This window comes from Loxodonta africana, chromosome 9, assembly GCF_030014295.1.
Source record: "Loxodonta africana isolate mLoxAfr1 chromosome 9, mLoxAfr1.hap2, whole genome shotgun sequence".
Taxonomy (NCBI): Eukaryota; Metazoa; Chordata; class Mammalia; order Proboscidea; family Elephantidae; genus Loxodonta; species Loxodonta africana.
This window is the reverse complement of record NC_087350.1, coordinates 124,123,067-124,143,314: the sequence shown is the minus strand read 5'-3', so window position 1 is coordinate 124,143,314 and position 20,248 is coordinate 124,123,067. Positions and strand designations below refer to the sequence as shown.

At 49.6% G+C, this 20,248-nt stretch overlaps 2 protein-coding genes across 2 annotated transcripts in view; both read right to left on the bottom strand.

The window, feature by feature from the left end:
* Positions 1-12,934: 12,934 nt before the first annotated feature.
* LOC135232358 (voltage-dependent N-type calcium channel subunit alpha-1B-like) lies at positions 12,935-14,714 on the bottom strand. The gene is made up of 3 exons (XM_064290875.1): positions 14,699-14,714; positions 13,987-14,198; positions 12,935-13,474 (listed from the first exon to the last, which is right to left on the bottom strand). The coding sequence occupies exons 1-3, from the start codon at positions 14,712-14,714 to the stop codon at positions 12,935-12,937; spliced, it is 768 nt and encodes a 255-aa protein (XP_064146945.1).
* Positions 14,715-15,042: 328 nt separating this feature from the next.
* Positions 15,043-20,248, bottom strand: part of CACNA1B (calcium voltage-gated channel subunit alpha1 B) — a 308,079-nt gene continuing 302,873 nt past the window's right edge. The window contains exons 43-45 of the mRNA XM_064290825.1: positions 16,296-16,431; positions 16,076-16,192; positions 15,043-15,426 (exon numbers count right to left, since the gene is read on the bottom strand). Of these exons, the coding sequence (XP_064146895.1) occupies positions 15,151-15,426; positions 16,076-16,192; positions 16,296-16,431 (529 nt within the window). The 3' untranslated portion in view covers positions 15,043-15,150. The remainder of the gene's footprint in view (positions 15,427-16,075; positions 16,193-16,295; positions 16,432-20,248) is intronic.

Sequence of the window (20,248 nt, the reverse complement as noted above, 5' to 3'; positions counted from 1 at the left end):
ATTAATAGTATTGTTAAATAATTTCCACATTCAGTCAGATTACCTTTCTTGGGAATAGGCATAAATATGGATCTCCTCCAATGGGTTGACCAGGTAGCTGTCTTCCAAATTTCTTGGCACAGATGAGTGAGTACTTCTAGTGCTGCATCCATTTGTTGAAACATCTCAATTGATTGGGTGAGACTGTGCTAATAGGGTAATTTTAGCCCACCAAGGGGATTAGTCAGTTTTTCTATCCCAGTGGGCTTAAAATGAGCCAGCCCAGAGGTGGGAGGACCCCACCACCACCAAGAAAGAAAAGCCAGGAGCAGAGAGCACTTCCTTTGAACCCAGGATCCCTGTGCTGAGAATCCCCTGGAACCAGGAAACCGAGAGAGAGTGAGCTGTAACCCTGAAGATGATGAGAAGCGGTGGCAGGACAGACCAGCAGGAGGGCATGCAGTGGGCTTCCCAACTCATGGACGGAAAAGAAAAGCTGAGTGCCTAGGGTACCTCTGGGGACTTACTGTCAGGGGCTAAAGGAACTTTGTAACACTTGTCTGAGCAGGGCAGAGACCTAGGGTATGAGAGAAGTGTGTCTGCAAGCACAGCAGAAAAGAGGCTATCCTGATGGAAGAATTGAATGCTGAGTGTTCGTAAGCCTGAATTGTAACCTGTTACTTCCCTAATAAGCCCCATAATCGTGAGTATTGTCTGTGAGTTCTGTGTGGCCACTGCAATGAATTATCGAACCCAGCAGATGAGTAGGGAATGACATGTGAGGGCTGGTTGGTATCAGAATTGGTAAGACGGCAGAGAGAGGAGGTATGTCTGATCTCCACCTCATGGGACTCAGCCTTGAGCTGTTGATCTTGATTCTTCTTCGCCCTTCTGAACTGAGAAGTCAGACACTGGCCCTATACTGCTTTTACGGTGGGGTACCTCTGGGCACTTGGTGGAGCTAAAACGCTATAACACTTACCCAAACAGGGCAGAGGACAGGCCCAAGTGGAGCCAGAGGCCAGGCTGAGGGGCCAAGGGACAGGCCTGCCTGAGGGCACAGCTGAAAAGAAGCTGTCCTCATCGAAGAAATATATCATGAGTCATTCCTGATCCTGAGTTGTAACCTGTTACTTCCCTAATAAACTCATAACTGTGAATATACTATGAGTTCTGTGGGGCCACTGCAATGACTTACCAAACCCAGCAGAGAAGTAAAGAGTGCCACGGGAAGGACGGCTAGCATCAGAATTGGTAAAAAGATTGGAGGGTAGAGGTATGTCTGACTTCCACCTCACAGAATCAGCCTGGGGCTGATGTTGGTCTTGAATCTCTCTCCTCCCCCTCGTGAGGTTCGAGGAGGACTGACAACACTAGACCATTTAGGCAGCAGGGTTTTGTGCACCCTACTTATGCCATTGTGCGGCAACGCACACTTTGGGAACATCTATATAAACTTGGGATAACTACTTGATGTTTACTTGCTTTGATAATATTTTACTCAAAGTAATTTTTTGACACACATGGATTTGGCATCCCATGAAGCCTCTCAACCCGGCAGCTGCCTGTATAGCTTGCCCCTTAATCCGGCACTGTCCAACAACCGATTTGCCTCTCAGTCCTTAAGGGAGATGTCCCCACAAACGCAGGAATGTCAGAACACTGCCAACACACACTCACAAAGAGAACTGAACACACTCACAAAGAGAACTAGGTGGAGAAGTTTTACCTTGTGCCTTCACCCTGACCCTACAACCCTGGCCCTAATCCTAACTCTAAAACCCTAACCCTGGTATTGACCCTCTCCTTGACATGGCCTGACCCTAACCCTAACCCTCTGGGAACCCTCCCGTTGTCAGAGGATCTATGCTCTGCTGTGTCCAGCTTCAAACACTGTACCTTCCCTCTCTGGCCCCTGCCTCCTTGCTGGCTTCACTCAGTGGAAACTGGTAAAGTTAGGTCTGCAGTGATGTGCGTTCCTTCCAGCCCTGATGCACATTTTGCTAGGCACACGATTGACAGCACACTTCCCACCAGAGCGCTTCAAGGAGATGCTGTGTCACGAGCCCATCAGACGTGTCCATCCCTGCTGATGACTTTCCAGTACAGGAGCTGCTGGCCTCAGGGCAGATCATCTCCTCCAGTGGGCTTGCTTCCCTCTGCACCAGCGGCTGTGGAGCCCACTCCACCTCGCGGCCACCCACGTGTGTCCGAGCAGAACTGACCTCCGGAGTCTTCAGTGACTGATTTTTCAGAAGAATCACCAGATCTTTCTTCCAAGGCGCCTCTGGGTGGAGCTGACTGCCAGTCTTTCGGTTAGCAGCTGAGCACTTTACCATTTGCACTACCCAGGAGCTCCCGACTTCCCTCAGGGGGTTGGGGCGAGGGGGGGGGTGGTCCACACAAAGCTCTGTGCAGACCATGCCTGTTTCTGTTGAAACTGAATGTGTAAATCTTCCCCGTTGGCTTTATTGATCAAGGCCAAAATCACGAGAATCAATCAGTGCAGTGGTGGATGACACACTCTCAAGAGGGGTGGAGGGGGGCCACGTTAACATTAATGTCCACACCGTAAGTGGTAACATGTCTCCCTTTCGGTTCCCGACTTCCTCATCTGTTGAAGTCAGCATCTCCAGAACAGGCGGTTACAGTAGAGTTCCACACTGAAGTCTGACACAGGAAAAAAAAGGAAGCCTGAAAGCTCTGCCTGCCTGTTAGGGCCAGGATACCAACTTGCTGGTGGTATCGTAGCGGAAAAACTATCTGCATACGGTCACATGCTGGGCACAAAGGCGCAACAGAGAGGGGTGGCGCTGAGCCAGGTGTGGGGTTTCAGGGATGCTTGTTCATGCAAATACTGTGGGAGACACAGAACTAAGGTGCAAACCGAGGGTATGGGGTGGAACTGCAGCTGTGGGTGATGTTTAGAGGATGCTTGGGGCCCAGGTGTGGCAAGTGAACTTAGGTTGCCACTCAAAAACATCAATGGTCGGGGTGGGCCAGGTGTGGATGCCTCACAGGCACAGGTGCTGACTCCACAGGGACCACCTGTTCACCTGGATGGGCGACCGCCCAGCCTCCTCCCAACCCAGCCCTGCCTCCTGTCGCCTGTGCGGGGCACCCACCTGGGATGGAGGCACCCGCTTGGGAGGGCAGTGGCCCGAGGGGCGGCTGCGCAGGGCCTCCTGGGTCGGCTCGGCACCGAGGTCTGGTGAGGCTGGGCGGTATCCCCTCACCTGGGTCCCATAGTAGGGACGGCCTGTTCCCGCGGCGGTTCTGGCTCTGCGTTATCGCCCAGGTTCTCACGGAGTGGACACGAGAGGGGCAACCCTGCGCTTGGGGTCCCCGGTGGCACACGGCCATGTCCCGAGCGGCTTCACCGAACGGCACCCCAGAGCGCCTTCCGGGAGTGCAGGATGTTAGACCTCCTGCCCCGCAGCCGGGGGTAGAGTTCTCCCCACCGGTCACCTAGGCCACCTGCAGCTCAGTACGCGTCTGCACAGGGAGACAGTGAGGCTGGGGGCTGCAGTGGGCTCCAAGGCCCCTTGGCATGGGGTCTCCATGGTCAGAGCCCGTGCGCAGGGTCCGCAGGGAGGGGCGGGCGGGGTCGGAGGTTGAGAGTCCGCGCGGGGTTCCAGGACATCATTTGTAACAGCCAGAACTGGAAGCAAAAATAAACCACCCACCTGGTGAGCGGATAGGAGGAGGATGCCATCTAGTCAAGGGTTGCTTCTCAGCCACAAAAGGAGGACACTACTGACACGTGCTCCACGCAAAGACTTGGGCAGTATGGCTCCATTTATGTAAATATCCTTAGGTGCCGTGGAGCTGGTTTGACTCTTAGCAGCCCTGGGTACAACAGAACCACTGCCCTTCCTGCACCATCCTCACAATCATTGCTGTGTTGGAGCCCGTTGTTGCAGCCACTATGTCAATCCATCTCCTCCAGGGTCTTCCTCTTTTTAGCTGACCCTCTACTTTACCAAGCATGATGTCCTTCTCCAGGGACTAGTGCCTCCTAATAACATACTCTAAGTAGGGAAACAATCTCACCATCCTCACTTCTAAGGAGCATTCTGGCTGTACCTCTTCCAAGACAGATTTGTTTGTAGAAAAAGTACAATGTACAGGTGGAAAGCAGGCTAGCCGTTGCCTTGGGCTGTGGCAGGCACAGGTACTAACAGCAAAGGGGCAGGAGAGACTTCGTGGGAGGGCGGGGGTGGAAATGTTTCAAAATGAGATCTTGGTAATAGTTGTACAATTCTATAAAAGTACTGAAAATCATTGATTTGTATACTTACAATGGGTGAATTTTAAATTACATCTCAATAAAGGTGTAAAAGTATTAATGGACAATACGACACAGAGACAGAGCTCAACTAAGTGAGTCACTAACGCCTCTGATTACAAGCCGCCATCAGCCCAGACTGCTCGGATATTACACTCCTCGCCAACCTCTGTGCATTTTAAAACTCCATTCCATAATTGGAGCACAGCAACAACATGGCACAAAAGCATACAGGAGTCATTCTGCCTAGAGCAGGTACAGTGAGCTTATAGGCTTCCTTTAAACTTCCCCTGGCCTGGTGAGGAAGCAGGTCGGAGTCCAGGCCAGAAGAGGCCCAGCTTTCTCCATCTCTTCCACGTGGTGGTCCACTGAGCCCTCTGCATAAAATCACACGCTGGGCACAGAGGCAGGGCTGAGAGGGGCCGTGGGCAGAGTGGGGCGGGGACCGAGGGGGCAGGAGCTGTGGGTAGAAAGGGGGCCCAGGCGGCAATGGGGTGCCAGAAGACCAGCGAGGAGGTGAGGGCGCAAAGGGGAGGTGGAGCAGGCTGAGTCAGGTGTGGGGTTTCAGGGGAGTTTGTTCATGCAAGTGCTGAGTGGGGGGCAAAAAGGACGAGAGAGCGGGGGCAAGGTGGTGTGAAACACAGAACCAAGGTGCAAAGCAAGGAAGTGGCAGTGGTGGTCAAAATTTTAGGGACACCGGGGGACCTAGGTGTGGCTAGTGAGCCCAGGCTGACCCTCAAAGACACCAGTGGACTGGGGGGACCAAAGGAGGGCTGGACAGGAGGCGCTGGCCGTCTCCATGTCCTGAGCCACCTCTAGACACCGGTAATGACTCCTCAGGGTCCACCTGCTCACCTAGTGGGCGCCCCACCCCCCCCCGCCACCCATCCGCAGGTCAGTTCCGGATATTGCTAAAATTGTGATATTTTACTCCTCATAGATTGTTTTTTAAAGTACATTTCATTAAAGTGTCATTAATCCTGACCACTGAGTTTCCAGGCACCCCTTAAATATCTCCTCATTCACCCCAACCAGGCCCTGGTGAGGTGGCTGGTGTATGGAGCCCACAGGTCAGGGTCCCTGGGCCCCTCCACTCTCCGCCTGTGTCCTCCCTCCAGATTGTTCTAACACTCAACAGACTTTCGAATATTGAGCTCCTGCATTACTTCTTGTCTCCTCTGGTCCATCGAGGCACTGGGTGGTGACTCCACTTGGGTTTCAGCTTCCAGAACTGAATTTCAGCCGACTTGGTTGGTCCCCAAGGTGGGAACTGGGTGGGCTCAGCCAGGTTGGACCTGAGCACGGGAGCAGGAGATTTCCTTCCTGCAGGGCCCACCACCCCAGGGAGGGGACCCGCGGCCGCTTCAGGACCAAACCGGCACCGAGTCAACAGTGGCGAAAACGCTCACTTTTCACCACACAGACTACAGAAGACCGAGCTCCGGTACTGCTTCTACCACTTTTCCCCAATAGCGAGTACAGAAGCGTGAATTTTCTAGGCTGTTTCCATGTGTTGTGTTCTTTGCTTTCTCATATATTTAAGCAAGACTTATGCAAACGGTTTGCACTCGACTACTGGCCTAAAGGTTGGCTGTTCAAACCCACCCTGAAGCACAGAGAAGAAAGGCCTGCAGATCTGCTCCCATAAAGAGTCACCCTTTGCCAAGAAAACCCTACGGAGCAGAGTTCTACTCTATAACACATGGGGTCGCTGTGAGTCGGAATCCACTGGACAGAAACTGGTTTGGGTTTTTTCGTTTTTTTTTTTTTACAAAAGTATCCAACCATTCCTTCATGGTTTTGGTGGTGACTTTTGGTGGGCTGAAATCATAGCATGTTCTAGTATTTTTTTTTTTTTTTTTTTTTTTTTACTGATTCAACATGATTTCTGGGGAGAAACTCCATAGATTCAGAGAAGGGGAAGCACCTATACGATCATAAAACAAGTTTACAAAATATTGGGACCGTCTAGTCAAGTCAGCTGGGTACACAGCCAGTACCACATTCTATCTAGAAACTCAAGAAGAAATCGAGCATGGGTGTCCTTATATACCTGCTTTTGTTAAAATTTTTAATGGTTATTTGTTCCTACAATGTTAAAGTAGCTACACAAAAATTGAAAACTTTAAAAGTAGATGTATTAAAAGTCACATTATTTTAAATTTATAAATAAAAAATTCTTGTTTTATTCCAAACCATCATTTCTTATCATTTTACTTCCCTGGCTTTGTGGTTGTTGTTGTTAGTTGCCACTGAGTCAGCTTCTACTCACAGCAGCCCCATGTGTGCAGAATAGAACGGCTCCACAGGGTTCTCCAGGCTGCCACCTTTCAGATGCAGATCTCCAGGCCTGTCTTCCAAACAGGCTATGGGTAGATTTGAACCACCAACTTTTTACCTAGTAATTGAGTGCTTAACTGTCTGCACTACCCAGCGTCTCCTAGGAAGCCAACTCATTGATAATATTTTATAAATATACTTCTTAGCTTAACTCATTTCAAATGACAATATTGGCATGTTTGACATTTTCTCATGACACAGTAACGATCTTAAATAATTTTAAATAGCTTCAGCTTTTTTTTTTTTTTTTGAAATGTCTTTTACAGGACACCACTGTGACTGGTGTTGTTAAAATAAATAAATAATAAGCAAATAAACAAATAATGTTACTTGCGAACATTGTGTAAGATTGTACCAAGGAGAATTCCCAAAAAGTCAGGAAGGTGGTTTTTTAACATCACCTGTTACCTGCTGCCTGAAACCATTAAAGATGAAATATCTACAGGACTTAAATTGTCAGAATATTTAAAAGCCAAGAGCCAAGACAGTGGCTGCTTTTGTAAATCAGATGTATTAATTGAAAGTAATTTTTCTCCTGTAAAAATTTAAATCTGAAGGTACTTAGTTTAGTTTTATACATCTTCATTTCAAAGGTGAACTTAGGATGTCTCTAGCATCCTTTCTGGGGCATGTTATATGCCTCTTTCCCATAATAATTGATACTTTCATCCAACAATTCAAGTATTTTACATAGCTTTCCTGTTTCTTTTCAAATATATTCATACGTTTTGTTAAAGTTTTCTATTCATCTAACATACTTTAAAAAAACTTTTTGTCATTCACTGTAAGAAAGGGGTTAGGCCTTCTAATAATGGTGCAGCTTTATTTCTTTTCAGGGTTCTTCCTTGGAGAGCTTCCTTAATTACTCCCACTTGGTTTAAAGTATTGTCCCACAAGTGTCAATTTGCAACAAGTGTCAGTTTGTGAGAAGTGCCTTGATTCCATTTAATCTGCTTCACAGAAGGGAACAAAAGGGAAAATCCCTGCTTGTTATAACCCCCAAGCACTTCTCCACCTGGAAATTCCCTGACCCGGGCCTGGTCATGTCTCTGGCCCTGAACTTGACCCTGGCCATGGTCCAAACTTGACTCTGGCCCTAAACCTGGCCCTGGTCATGCTCTCCGGATGCTCTGGAAAGTTGATAATGTTCTGTTTCCTGTGAGTGCTGGCTACCAGGTGTGCTCCCTTTGGATGATTCAAGGAGCTATATACTGTTACCATTTCTACACTTTTATGTATGTATGAGTGCTTAGTACACAAATCCAATAAATTGATTATAAACTTTTTTATGGTTAGTCCCAAGGCCAGATAACATAGTGGTTGGTACAAGACTATGGAATTACAGGGTCTAGATTCAAACCCTGGCTCTAATCGCCTCTTCTCTCAGAGATCTTGGCCAAGTTACCAAACCTCTGAGCTTCAGTTTCTTCAGCTGTAAAATAGGGTTAATTATGTTCCCTCTCTCACGGTTGTTGAGAGAGTGAAGTCCTTTCTGGCACACACCAAGAACTCGATACATCATAACTCTTGTGGCTGTTTTTCTTGTTCTCTCTCTGTCGTCTAACGAGATAGGAGACAATGGCCTGTGACAGAGGAAGGGGAAGGATGAAGATCAAGTCAAGAGACATTTTCAAGGTGAGGGGTGAGGGAGAAAGGTCAGAGATGATACTGAGGTGCAGAAGAAAAAGTCCAAAGACCTGAATTTCCTGCCTCCACTCCCTGTCTTGGCCTCCTGTCCATCTGTAAACATGGGAGGTGGACTAACCTGGTAGTCTAGCTGGTTAGTCCTTCCAGCTATGATACTGTAGTGTTGGGAGGGCAATGGCAATGCCATTCAAAAGCCAAATACGTGTTTCCCAGTTTGATCCAAACTCAACACTAAGGCCTAGAAATGTGGGAGTAAGAGGAGGAAATTCTCAATGGTGAGATTATGAATCATTTCTATAATTTTCATTGCACTTTTTTTAGTTTTTTAATTTTCCACTATAATGTGACAACAATCAGAATAAAATACCATACATGCTATGTCGATACCTATAAAACCAAACCCAAATCCACTGCCATTGCATTGATTCTGACTTGTAGCAACCCTACAGAACAGAGTAGAACTGCCCCATAGGGTTTCCAAGGAGCGGCTGGTGGATTTGAACTGCCAACCTTTTGGATAGCAGGTAAACGCTTAACCACTGCGCCACCAAGTCTTCATGCATACATATGTATCTACATAATTATAAAAAAGAAAAGAAACCCTAAAATTACAATGTGTCAGCAACTGGGACCCAGAAAGCATCTTGGCAGGAAAAACTCCATTTCTTATGTACAAGGACCAACCCAGTAAGGTGCCCTGGGAGGGCTTGAGGGTGTCTCTCTCACAGAGGATATTGGTGACCGCAATTAATTGCTAGACATTTGTTATTTTTAACTGTAATTTTAACCCTCCCCCTCAGCTCCATAGGCTTTTGCTTTTCCAGCTGAAACCATTCTAATCTTTTGTGGCAATGTTTTACCTTGTAAGTAAAACCCAGGTCAAAAGAATGAGAATGAAAGGTTTTCCAACTCATTGTTCCTTTATTTCTGAGATTAGACTAGATGAAATGATCACTTATCTAGGATTTCCGATTTTCCTAGATTCATACTTCATACATTCCACATTCCGATTGTTAATGGATGCTTGCAACTGCTTCCTCTCATTTTGAGTCGTGCCACATCAGCAAACGAAGATCATGAAAGCTTGACTCCATCCATGTTCTTAAGGTCGACTCTACTCTGAGGAGGCAGCTCTTTCCCAGTTGTATTCTGAGTGCCTTCCACCTGAGGGGCTCATCTCCCGGCACTGTATCAGACAATGTTCCACTGCTGTTCGTAAGGTTTTGATTAGCCAATTTTTTCAGAAATAGACTGCCAGGTCCTTCTTCCTAGTCTGCCTTAGTTGGAAGCTCAGCTAAAACCTGTCCACCGTGGGCGACCCTGCTGGTATTTGAATTCCAGTGGTATAGCCAGCATCACAGCAACACACAAGCCCCCACCATAAGACAAACTGATAGACAGGTGGTGGAATTTTAACATTAAGTAAGATAAAATTAAATTTTGAATTAAATATAAAGTAACTATAAATTATGTATTAAATAACATTAATAAAATAAAATTAAATATTAAAATAGTAAATGTAATCAATTGTAAATTATTAAATAAAATGTTATTTTTGTCTATGTATTTATTCTTTATTCTGTTGTTTTATTGGTTTGATTGGCCAAATCACTGTTATTTATTTATTTATTGTTTTAATAAGGTAGCCCTGGTTTTACAAAGGTAAGGGCTCAGCTGTTAATCTGAATTTCAACCCTGTCATCAAATCTAATCAAATCCCAACTCCACCCCCAAACAGGAATCTGAACCATTCTCTGACTCCATTTGCAAGTGTAACCAGAACCCTGATTCACATTTTAATCTGAACCCTGAACAGGTGTCATCATACCTTACTCCTAAACTGCACTCTAACCCAGACTCAAACCAAAGCCCCAATTCTTCACACCTACCCTCAACCTACATTTTCAGTGCTTACCTGGGCTAACCCTTAGTTCAGCTCTTAATACAAATTTGTAACCCCTAATCCCAACCTCACCCCCAAACCTAACCATAACCTATTTCTCCTGACCCTTAAATCTAACTTCTAAACTCTAAGCCTGACCCAAATATTTATAATCATCCCAGACCTCACCCAACTCCTACATGACCCCAACCTTAACCAAACATCAGCTGTAATTCTACCTTCAAGCCCAATCCAATCTCCAGCCACTACCCCAATGAGGCATTATTCAGGTTTATTAAATGTCAACACTAATCCTAGCCCCGGTTCTCAACTTGATCCCACTCTTGTGGTGTAAACAGGACCCAAAGGCAAGTTTCTAGAAGTTCTACTTTTCCACCAACCTCCCAGTGAGCCCCACTCCTGCCTGCATGACCCACCGAGATGGTGACATCCTTGCAGTTGCTGCCCACCTCAAGAGTCCCCACCCCTGACACATAGCACCCAGCAGCCTGGTGAGGTTTTTGTTTTTTATTTTTTGCTAAGTTTTTATTTTAATCGAAGGACTTTGCTTCATACAAAATGTCATTGTAGAAACAATAGTGGAATCCAAAGTTTGGCTGATAAATATCACTCAGGCAGCAAACTAGTCAATCACAGAATTTTTTTTTAAGTAAGTCCCAGTTGTGTTGCATGGTTGCGACTTCTCTTTTTTTAAACACTGTTCTTAAATATAAAGTTTTGCAACAAACTTTCAATTTATATCAAATATAATTAAAAATTAACAAATAAGGAGTACATTGTATCAAAAGTACGAAGATATATATTTCCATGCACATATGTGTATGTATGTATATATGTATATATTTTACATGCACACAGAACTTGTTTGAACGACAGCCACTGCTTGACTGATTCCAGATGCAGGGAACTGGTTGATGCATTTCAAATTTGGCAACTCACTATGGGATTTCAGGGGAACCATGGCAGCTCCAGAAGAGACAGAAACAAAACCCAAAGTCGGGGAAACAGAGGGAACAACTCCTCTCCCCTTCTCCATGTAGTTTCACCAATTCTGATACCCTTATGGATCCAGACAAGCCCATGAGGCTGTGTGGGTCTCACCCGACACGGCCTGGCAAAGTGGCTGTGGTTCTGCACAGAATGGTTATGTCCAACACCCAAGATTACATGGGGGGGAGGGGAAGAGGCTGTAAGTCAGCATCAAAACACACACCCTTCTACTCTGCAGTATGAGCAAGAGATCACATGCAAGTCTGGGCCCTGCGTAGTTTTATCCTATTGGAATGAAATATCCTGCTATCGTCAAAGTTTCAGATGTTGTGCCTTCCCATAGGAACATCTATAAAAAGGTTTAGTCGCAATCGTGCTGAATGGGTAGCAGCCTCAAGTGTTATTTCTACTGAATGCATGTGTCTTTTGTTGTGTAGCCCTACGTATTTCATGGTGTCTGCCCACTTGAACACACCCTTTACATTCCTGAGTACACACACACACACACACACACATACCCCACACACACCACACACATTTCTTTAAGGAGAACCATGGGGTAAAAGCCAATAGAAATATTAAAATCCTCCAACAGAGAGATGGCCTGAAATTTCAAAGGGTGGAGGGCACACGAAACTCTCCCAGTCCTAATGCCCCAGATCTCCATGGCAGGAGGGGTTCTGAGTGTCTCACCACATCGCACACCACCCCAAACACAGTCTCTCCCTTGGAGAGGGGCCTAGAGGTTGGCTGTGTGTGAGATCAGTGACTTTCCCTCCCTGCCTGCTGTCTTGTGTTTGTGTCCTGAGCCTCAGCCACTGGAGTCACTCCTTAACAAATGGCTTCCTTGCAGCTCCCCAACTGCCCTTGCCCTGCTTAGCAGACCCTCCAGCCCCAACTCAAGGCCCCGTCCTGTAGCCTCTGAAAGGGATGTGTGCTCACACACTCTTTCACCCACACAGGCTCTTATCCCTGAGAACTGGACACAGACGGTGGAGACACCCTCACGCTCGCCACACTTGGCTCACCCTGGTGGCTGGTGGGCCTGTAGCCCCCCTGAACACCCACCCACTTCTGGGAATAGAGCGTGGGGACATGCTGCCTCGTCTCCATTGACACATGCCCACCGAGGCCACCTGGAGTTCTCACTGACGTCAGTGTTAACGCTCCCGTGACCTGCAGGGCAGGGAGCCTTGTGGGGAGTCAGCTCAGGCACTTGTCTCAGCAGCAGGAAGGGGGGTCAACCCTGTGGGACCCACCTGACCCTGACAGTCTCCACAGGAGACCTCCTCCCACAAGTCATAGAAACACACAAGGAAAGTTAAGGTCTTTCTATTGGTTTGATGTTTTTAATTTTGTTACCATTCCCTTCCCCATTTTTCTGGTTTTCTATTTTTTCTAAATCAAGAACATAGAAATGACAAAAGTGTGATGGGTCTTGTGATTATAAACCACAGTCAACAGCGAGAGTATTCTCCAGAGTTGGTCCCTGTTGGGCTGGCCACCCTGGTGTGTCCGAGCCGTCTCTCCAGGCACCACTCAGGGCATCGTCCGCCCTCCGGCTGTGCCCTCGGGGAGGCCTCATGCCTCATCAGCCCTTCCTGCTCAGTGAGCCTGGACGGTGGCATATGGGCCGGGGCCACACACCTCTCAAAGGGCATTTCTGGCCCAGGACGGCCTTCCTCCCGGTCTGGCCTGGCTGCCCACACACCGGCCTGCGTGGATGATAAAACTCATCAGCTGGAGTGCATGGCGCTGCGGGGCGTGCGGGCTGGGGTTCAGGCCCGCTAGCACCAGTCGTCTTGGTCGGGGTGGTGGTAGCTGTGCCGTGCCCGGCCGCCTGGTGTGGGGCCCACGCTGAGCCCCAGCGTGCAGTGGTAGCCATTGGGCACACGGCGGAGGGGATGTGGCTGGGAGGTCATCGAGGACACGTAGGAAGTCCTGGAGGAGCGGCCCGAGTTGGTGGCCGCGGCCTCCTCGAAGGTGAGCGTGTCTTCCGGCGGGGGCCGGGAGGCCTCGCTGTCCAGGCGCTGCCCCAGATATGGGTCGGAGCCAATTCGAGAGCTGGGTGCCAGTGGCTGGCTGAGGGGGTCTCTCTGGAGCAGTGTGTTGTGCTCGGAGAGGCCTCGGCTGAGCCGGCCAGGGGAGAAGGCAGGGAGGCTGGTCTGGACCCCGGCGAAGTGAATGGGTGAGGAGTTGGCAGTCTTGTAGGTGATGCTGGGTCGGGGGGTCAGGGGGGTCTGGGGGAGCTGCCTCCGCCCACCTCGGCCTGGGGTGCTAGCACCAGATGTTGACAGCAAGGGGCTCCCATTAACTGAACCACTACCCTACATGGAAAGGGAACAAACAGACGCAGGCATGTGGTACATGGAAGGTGAGGGGAGGAGCAGGGGCAGGGGGCAGAGGGAGGAGTCGGGGGCAGAGGGAGGGTTCGGTCGAGTGGGACAGGTGAGGAAGGCAGGAGGGGAGGGTGTGGAGCTGGGAGCCAGCCCCATGAGGGGTGGAAGGCAGCTGGAGTCAGGCCCAGGGAGTAGGTCAGGGAGGGGAGCAGATGCTGGAATAGGGACAGGCACAGGCATAGGCCCAGAGTGGACCAACCAAGGGCCAGACCACCAGGGCAGGGAAGGATGAAGAAGCAGTCAGAGACATAGGTGAGTCCCGGAGCCCAGGTCTGCTGGTGGATGAGGACCCACAGAGCTGTCCCAGGAGAGCAAGCACGGGGAAACATGGGCAGATGGATACAGAGGGGTCTGAGGGATGCAGACTCCCGAGCTCTAGGCCCTGGGTTTGAGGTGTGGCTGGGGTAGGAAACATGAGGGGCTCTTACACCCTGTCTTACCTGTCTGTGAGGCCCTGGCTCCGGTGCGGCGGTGGGTGATGTGGGTTGGCTGCCAAGCGGGGGCCTGGGTGGTGCAGGCTCACGGCTGCCAAAGCGGTCGCAGGAGTAGAAGCGCTGCTTCTCTGAGGATGAGGAGGAATGCTGCCTGCGCTCCTGTGAGCGGCCTCGCTCCTGCCTTCGCTCCCGGCTGGGCGCTGCTGAGCTGCCCAGGGCTGCGGGGTGGGGGTGAGGGTCAGCACGGGGAGGGGGGCGTCAGCACGGGGGAGGGTCAGCACGAGGGGGAGGTCAGGACGGGAGGAAGTCAGCATGGGGGGGTCAGCATGACGGGGAGGTCAGTACAGGGTGGGAGGTCAGCACAGGGAGGGGGAGGTCAGCACGGGGGGAAGTCAGTATGGTGGGTCAGCATGGGGGGGAGGTCAGTACGGGGTGGGAGGTCAGCACAAGGAGGGGGAGGTCAGCATAGGGGTTCACCACAGGGAGGGGAGATCAGCACAGGGAAGGGGAGGTCAGCACGGGGTGGAGGTCAGCATGGGGCAGGGGGAAGTCAGCATATGGGGGAGGTCAGCACAGGGGTCATCATGGGGGGGTCAGCACAGGGAGGGGAGATCAGCACAGGGTGGAGGTCAGCGGGGGTGGAAGTCAGCACGGGGGGGTTGGCACGGGGGGGAGGTCAGCATGGGGGGGAGGTCAGCATGGGGGGGGAGGTCAGCACAGGGGGAAGTCAGCATGGTGGGTCAGCACAGGGGGAAGTCAGTACCGGGTGGGAGGTCAGCATGGGGGGTCAGCAAGGGGGTCAGCACAGGGAGGGGAGATCAGCACAGGGAAGGGGAAGTCAGCATGAGGTGGAGGTCAGCACGGAGCGGGGGGAGGTCAGCATATGGGGGAGGTCAGCACGGAGGGGGAGGTCAGCACGGGCAGTATGTCAGCATGGGCGGGAGGTCAGCACAAGGAGGGGGAAGTCAGCACGGGGAGGAGGTCAGCACGGGGTGGGGGGAAGTCAGCACAGGGAGGGGAGGTCAGCACAAGTGCCCCAGGGCAGGCAGAGGTTGTCCCAGGCCCCAGGCCCACAGACCCTTCCCCAGGACAGACCCCGTGCTGGTTGCCTCACTTGGGCCCTCCTGCTGGTCCCCAGACCTGGGATGTGGCTCAGCCTCAGGGCTCCAGCTAGTGCCGGGGCTTGTTTATAGCTGCTTGAATCCCCCACCCCAGATAGATGTCAGGGTGCCACACACCGCCATCTGTGTCCGCTGGCAGGCTGGGCCCCTTGTCCAGGGACTTCTGCTTCCTCTCCCGGCGGCGGTGGCAGCGGTGGTGGTGGTGGTGTGTAGCCTGGCTCGCTGGGGCTCGCTCCAGAGCAGCATTGCAGAGTGGGACCCCAGGGGGGCGCTGGGGGGCCAGGGTGGAGATGGAGCGCTTCATGGGGCTGGAGTCTGGGGCGGGCTGCAGGCAGGACACAGCAGGGCCAGCAGAGCTGTGAGCAGGTCCGGGCAGGACAGAAGGACAAGGCCAGACCACAGGGCCTTGTCCAGCCTGCCCTCCTGTCCTCTCCTTGGGGCCAGCTCGGGGCGGGGGGGCTTGGGTGGGAATGGGTCCTCTGTCTGCCAGTGCTGAGAAGGGAAGGGCACAACTCCAGGTGTGTGTGAGCAGCTCCCAGACAGACAGGAAGAAAGGTGGATGTGGCCAAAGAGGAAAAGGAGGAGAGGAGGGAGGGAGAGTAAGCACAAGGTGAGCACAGCCTCCTCAAGGCTGTAGCCGTAACCCCAGGAAGCCCAAAGCAACCAGAAGTCAGAAATGGAGGCAGGATGGGCGGATGCAGAGGAAAAGGGCCCTGAGGTCACAAAACTGGCAGGGGGTGGGAGCAGACGGTAAAGTCATGTCGTCGGCTAGGGGCGGGGCTGGGCACAGTGTCCCAGGATGCCAGAACAGGGCAGGACCATGGGCCGAGGTGCATGCATACCTCTGGAATGGCTCGACACCTCCAGGATGCCTGGCAGGTGACAGAGGCCCTGCTCCACAGCAGGGGATGGGCCACTGCCTGTGCCCAGGTGGTGTTCCCCCCATCCATGACCTGGATCCCGCAACCACACACCTGTGTCTCAGCTGCAAGGCGGGGCATGGAGGCTGCTCGCCCTTGACTCTCCAGCCCGAGCTGGGGCTCTCTGGCAGGGCCACTCAAGGCCATGTCCTGCATCTGGACATCCACAGCCTGGAGGTGACAGCAGCCATTCAGTCACCCTGCACGGCCCCGCCCAGTCACCCCCACACGGCCCTACTGGTCATAACCACACCCCAGCCCAGGGAGCCCTCACCGATTTTCCTGGCTGCACCACAGGAATCTCTGCAGAGTGGCCCCGTTCCAAGGGTGTCTGTGCCTCCGAGGGCAGCCCCTGGGTCCGATGAGTGCCCCAAGACACCGATTCCTTGAGGCCACCCCCTTGTGTCTGTCTGTGGAAGAGAGAAAAGGCCTACCTGTAGGCCGGAGGCTATAGGCCACAGCATGCCTATCGAGTAGCCGGACCACAAGCACCCATCCATCCCATCGCTCTGCACTGTGGGCCTCTGGTTGGCCAGGACCTGGTCCCACATTGTGGGCCAGTGGACGCCTAGGTCCACCTCCTCCTGGTGCTCTGAGCCTCTGGGGTTCATCTTTACATCGGTCGTGGGAAAGGCAGGAGGAAAAGGAGGAGGGAGTGGCCCTGACACCTTCCACACATCTGCCTCAGCCCCCTCCTTGTTTCTTCCCATCCCAGAAGCCCCTTTGCTGGCATTTCCTCCTCCTCGCCCCCGTACTTCTTTGACCTCAAACCCCGAGGGCCTTTCATCATTTAAATCTCTGCTCAAATGTCCCCTTTTGGGGGGGTCTTCCCTAACCACACCCCCCACTGCCTGCCCCTCATTATCCCCCTCTTTGTTGTTCTTGTTGTTGTTGGGTGCCGTTGAGTCTATTCCGACTCATAGCGACCCTGTGTACCACAGAATGAAACACTGCCTGGTCCTGCGCCATCCTTAAAATCGTTGCTGTGCTCGAGTCCATTGTTGCAACTACTGTCAATTCATCTTGTTGAGAGCCATCCTCTTTTCTGCTGACCCTGTACTTTACCAAGCATGATGTCCTTCTCCAGGGACTGATCCCTCCTGATAACATGTCCAAAGTACGTAAGACGCAGTCTCACCATCCTTGCTTCTGAAGAGCATTCTGGTTATACTTCCTCCAAGACAGATTTAAGTTCTTTTGTCAGTCCACGGTACATTCAATATTCTTTGCCAACACCACAATTAAAAGACGTCAATTCTTCTTCGGTCTTCCTTATTCATTGTCCAGCTTTCACATGAATATGATGCCACTGAAAATACCATGGCTTGGGTCAGGTGCACCTTAGTCTTCAAGGTGACATCTTTGCTTTTCAACACTTTAAAGAGGTCCTTTATTTATTTATTTATTTTACAGCAGATTTGCCCAATGCAATGCGTGTTTTGATTTCTTGACTGCTATTTCCATGACTGTTGATCATGGATCCAAGTAAAATGAAATCCTCGAAAACTTCAATCTTTTCTCCGTTTATCATAACGTGGCTTATTGGTCCAATTGTGAGGATTTTTGTTTTCTTTTCTTTTTTTTTTTAATAACTTTTATTAAGCTTCAAGTGAACGTTTACAAATCCAATCAGTCTGTCACATATAAGTTTACATACATCTCACTCCCTACTCCCACTTGCTCTCCCCCTCTTGAGTCAGCCCTTTCAGTCTCTCCTTTCTTGACAATTTTGCCGGCTTCCCTCTCTCTCTATCCTCCCATCCCCCCTCCAGACAAGAGTTGCCAACACAATCTCAAGTGTCCACCTGATATAATTAGCTCACTCTTCATCAGCGTCTCTCTCCCACCCGCTGACCAGTCCCTTTCATTTCTGATGAGTTGTCTTCGGGGATGGTTCCTGTCCTGTGTCAACTGAAGGTCTGGGGAGCATGGCCGCCGGGATTCCTCCAGTCTCAGTCAGACCATTAAGTTTGGTCTTTTTATGAGAATTTGGGGTCTGTATCCCACTGATCTCCTGCTCCCTCAGGGGTCCTCTGCTGTGCTCCCTGTCAGGGCAGTCATCGATTGTGGCCGGGCACCAACTAGTTCTTCTGGTCTCAGGATGATGTAGGTCTCTGGTTCATGTGGCCCTTTCTGTCTCTTGGGCTCTTAGTTGTCGTGTGGCCTTGGTGTTCTTCATTTTCCTTTGCTCCAGGTGGGTTGAGACCAATTCATGCATCTTAGATGGCCGCTTGTTAGCATTTAAGACCCCAGACGCCACATTTCAAAGTGGGATGCAGAATGATTTCATAATAGAATTATTTTGCCAATTGACTTAGAAGTCCCCGCAAACCATGTTCCCCAGACCCCCGCCCTTGCTCCGCTGACCTTTGAAGCATTCATTTTATCCCGGAAACTTCTTTGCTTTTGGTCCAGTCCAATTGAGCTGACCTTCCATGTATTGAGTGTTGTCTTTCCCTTCACCTAAAGCAGTTCTTATCTACTGACTAATCAATAAAAAACCCTCTCCCACCCTCCCTCCCTCCCCTCCTCGTAACCACAAAAGTATGTGTTCTTCTCAGGTTTACTATTTCTCAAGATCTTATAATAGTGGTCTTATACAATATTTGTCCTTTTGCCTCTGACTAATTTCGCTCAGCATAATGCCTTCCAGGTTCCTCCATGTTATGAAATGTTTCAGAGATTCGTCACTGTTCTTTATCGATGCGTAGTATTCCATTGTGTGAATATACCACAATTTATTTACCCATTCATCCGTTGATGGACACCTTGGTTGCTTCCAGCTTTTTGCTATTGTAAACAGAGCTGCAATAAACATGGGTGTGCATATATCTGTTTGTATAAAGGCTCTTGTATCTCTAGGGTATATTCCTAGGAGTGGGATTTCTGGGTTGTATGGTAGTTCTATTTCTAACTGTTTAAGATAACGCCAGATGGATTTCCAAAATGGTTGTACCATTTTACATTCCCACCAGCAGTGTATAAGAGTTCCAATCTCTCCGCAGCCTCTCCAACATTTATTATTTTGTGTTTTTTGGATTAATGCCAGCCTTGCTGGTGTGAGATGGAATCTCATCGTAGTTTTAATTTGCATTTCTCTAATGGCTAATGATCGAGAGCATTTTCTCATGTATCTGTTGGCTGCCTGAATATCTTCTTTAGTGAAATGTGTGTTCATATCCTTTGCCCACTTCTTGATTGGGTTGTTTGTCTTTTTGTGGTTGAGTTTTGACAGAATCATGTAGATTTTAGAGATCAGGCGCTGGTCGGAGATGTCATAGCTGAAAATTCTTTCCCAATCTGTAGGTGGTCTTTTTACTCTTTTGGAGAAGTCTTTAGTTGAGCATAGGTGTTTGATTTTTAGGAGCTCCCAGTTATCGGGTTTCTCTTCATCATTTTTGGTAATGTTTTGTATTCTGTTTATACCTTGTATTAGGGCTCCTAGGGTTGTCCCAATTTTTTCTTCCATGATCTTTATCGTTTTAGTCTTTATGTTTAGGTCTTTGATCCACTTGGAGTTAGTTTTTGTGCATGGTGTGAGGTATGGGTCCTGTTTCATTTTTTTGCAAATGGATATCCAGTTATGCCAGCACCATTTGTTAAAAAGGCTATCTTTTCCCCAGTTAATTGACACTGGTCCTTTGTCAAATATCAGCTGCTCATACGTGGATGGATCTATGTCTGGGTTCTCAATTCTGTTCCATTGGTCTATGTGTCTGTTGTTGTACCAGTACCAGGCTGTTTTGACTACTGTGGCTGTATAATAGGTTCTGAAGTCAGGTAAGGTGAGGCCTCCCACTTTTTTCTTCTTTTTCAGTAGTGCTTTGCTTATCCAGGGCTTCTTTCCCTTCCATATGAAATTGGTGATTTGTTTCTCTATCCCCTTAAAATATGACATTGGAATTTGGATCGGAAGTGCGTTAACTGTATAGATGGCTTTTGGTAGAATAGACATTTTTACTATGTTAAGTCTTCCTATCCATGAGCAAAGTATGTTTTTCCACTTAAGTATGTCCTTTTGAATTTCTTGTAGTAGAGCTTTGTAGTTTTCTTTGTATAGGTCTTTTACATCCTTGGTAAGATTTATTCCTAAGTATCTTATCTTCTTGGGGGCTACTGTGAATGGTATTGATTTGGTTATTTCCTCTTCGGTGTTCTTTTTGTTGATGTAGAGGAATCCAAGTGATTTTTGTATGTTTATTTTATAACCTGAGACTCTGCCAAACT